General features: G+C 59.9%; 1 protein-coding gene across 1 annotated transcript in view; it reads right to left on the bottom strand.

The window, feature by feature from the left end:
- Positions 1-2,194, bottom strand: part of LOC111609870 — a gene marked incomplete at its 5' end in the record, with an annotated part of 3,816 nt that extends 1,622 nt beyond the window's left edge. The window contains 4 exons of the mRNA XM_023340733.1: positions 1-361; positions 494-742; positions 831-2,042; positions 2,099-2,194. The exon at positions 1-361 is cut by the window's left edge and continues 1,622 nt beyond it. Coding sequence (XP_023196501.1) covers positions 188-361; positions 494-742; positions 831-2,042; positions 2,099-2,194 — 1,731 coding nt within the window. The remainder of the gene's footprint in view (positions 362-493; positions 743-830; positions 2,043-2,098) is intronic.
- Between the last annotated feature and the right edge of the window lie 306 nt (positions 2,195-2,500).

The raw sequence follows: 2,500 nt of genomic DNA, 5'->3' as shown, positions 1-2,500 counted from the left end.
GCCGCTCCTGTGAGTCTCCTCGGTCCTTCTGATGGGCCTGGCGGTTCTCCGGGTCGGTTCTGAGCCCAGCTCAGATTACCAGAGGTGCGGACCGATCCGCGGGCCCCGTTGGCCGGGATTGGAACCCCACCCACCCACCCCCCACACAATGAAGAGACATGACACATTCTGGTGCATTATTCAAAGTTTATTGTGAACTTTCTGCAGCTTCTTCTCCCATGCACTGGGCAAATCTGCGCCTCATCTCCGCCATCTGGCAGACATCCAGCTGCATCGCATAGAATCGGTCGGCCGTGCGGGTGTCGTGACACATTACCCGGGACAGCTGCGTCCGGACCTCACTGGAGTGGGTGTTCCTGCACTGTGAGGGGAGAGAGAGAGAGAGAGAGAGAGGGGGGCAGAGAGTCAGAGGGCGGGCAGGCAGGCAGGCAGGCAGGCAGGCAGGCAGGCAGGGGTCGGATGGTGGTTATGCTGTTTGCTGTGGATAACTTACCATCGTTGCGACCGCGGTCCTGATGTCGGTAAGGGAGGGTCTGCCTGGCAGTAGCATGGCTGCCCACGCGTTCCTCGCGAACAGGGTGATGTTTTTCACTTGCCCGTGGTTGGTATTGAAAAATACCAGATCGCACCGAGGGCGTAGCAGAGCCCGGATCTCCATCCACCGCTGGATCCAGCCCAGTTCCTCGTGGGTCAGAAACACCTGAGCACAGCCAAACACCCGTGCAGTCTTATGGTTTTTTACCTGAAGACGGGGAGATAAATGTTAAATGGCTGGATGCTGGATGCAGCAGCAGCAGCAGCAGCCGCCATGTTAGTGGGTGCAGACTTACATTGAGTACGACCCCCGGAGAGCGAGAGCTGGATCCCCTTGTTGCCTCCAGGACCTCTTCGGTGGTAAGGTTGGTCATGACGCCGGCCCGATGGCCGTAGAGAGAAGTAAGGTAAAGGACAATGAAACCGTACAACAGATGTCTCGCTCCCACGTCGTGCTTCTTTTGCGAGCAGCTCAGCAAGAGTCTGGGGATCCAGCTCTGAGATTGTTTGAGGCATCTGCAGAGAAGTTGGGGCGTTACGGATCGCTGGAGCTTCTCAGACTTGACCTTGATCTGCCGAAGCACCACCTGCGTTCCGATTTGGCACGTGGCCGACCTCAGAGCTCGCATCACCGACACGAGCTGCCGCTTTGACAGCCTGGAGCTTCTCGGAGGCGTCTCCATGAAGTATACGTGGAATTGGGTTGTGTTTACCAGGTAAACCTTAACGGTAGTCACGGCCTTCTGCTGACGGCTGAGTTCAGCGGGCCAGGCAAGTATGCGTCCGGCGTCATCCAAGAAGCGCCAGGAGCCCAGGGCGGTCTTACTACGGCTCATGTAGCTGAGGAATGCAACAATTCGACCCATCTTTGATTTAACATTTTCAACATGCTTTCGCGAGCGTATAGCCCCGGTCAGATGCCGGTTATATTCCTGCAGGTAGCAACGGATGACTGGAGGAAATGTAATCAGCTTACTAACCGTGCTGGAGGACGGGGCCTGCGGTTCGTCCCTTATCTCCGGCAGTCCAGTCAGCTCCGCCTGCGGTTCGTCCCCGATCTCCGGCCCTCCGGCAATCTCCTCCTCCTCGACGACCACCGAGTCCGCGGCTGGCACGTCGGCACTGGTGCCAAGCCCGCCGGGAAGACATGGCTCCGGCTCTGGTGGCGGGGAGTCCGCCGAGGTCGAACGGGGAGGAGTGGGGCTCAGTCGGCCGGGAAGACCTCGCCCCTGCACCACGTCCGAAGCCAGCGAGGGAGGGGAAAGAGTAGGGGGGGGAGGCGGGGAAGCGGAGGCGGCGGCTTCTTCCCTGCCCCGTGAACCGTCCAGGTCCAAGCTGGTGGCTAAGGGCGGGTCGGGACCCGAGGCCCGAAGTTCTCTCACCTGCCTCAGCGTTTTGCGCCACTGGAGCTTCCTCAAAAGCCGCCTCTTCTCCTTGGCACCCAGATCACGGTGAGCGTCTTGGAGGTGCTGCGCCACCCTGGACGGGGTGCCCCGTCCGCGGATGCGCTTACGGGGGGTAAGCGCATCCGCGGACGGGGGCACTTCATTCCGCGGACACTCACTCGCCCTCTGGCAAACGCCAACAGGATCCTTCGCTCCTGGGCGTTCCTGACGCTATGAACGTCATCCAAGTGGCTCCGCAGGCGCCAAGATTTGCTCTGGCAAACAGGGCAACGATTTTTAAACTTAGAAGCCGTCATCACTCCGCGAGGGTCAGATAGCAACTGAGAAGCAGGGCACCTCCGCAGCCCAGCTATATATGCAGGCGTGCTTCCCCCCCGCCCCCCCGATCAAGCCTAATTGGCAACACCTGGTCCCATTCAGGGCGTCCAATCAGGGAAGCTCCTGATGATCGGCTTCCAATCGAGCCTAATTGGCGAAACCTGGCCTCGTTAGACCCGAAATCGGGGCCGAATTTTCGGGCTGTCCCTCCGGGCCTGCCTTCAGGGCCTGCCTTCAGGGCC

This window comes from Xiphophorus maculatus, chromosome 10 (genome assembly GCF_002775205.1).
Source record: "Xiphophorus maculatus strain JP 163 A chromosome 10, X_maculatus-5.0-male, whole genome shotgun sequence".
NCBI classification, from domain to species: Eukaryota; Metazoa; Chordata; class Actinopteri; order Cyprinodontiformes; family Poeciliidae; genus Xiphophorus; species Xiphophorus maculatus.
This window is presented reverse-complemented; position numbering and strand designations above follow the sequence as displayed.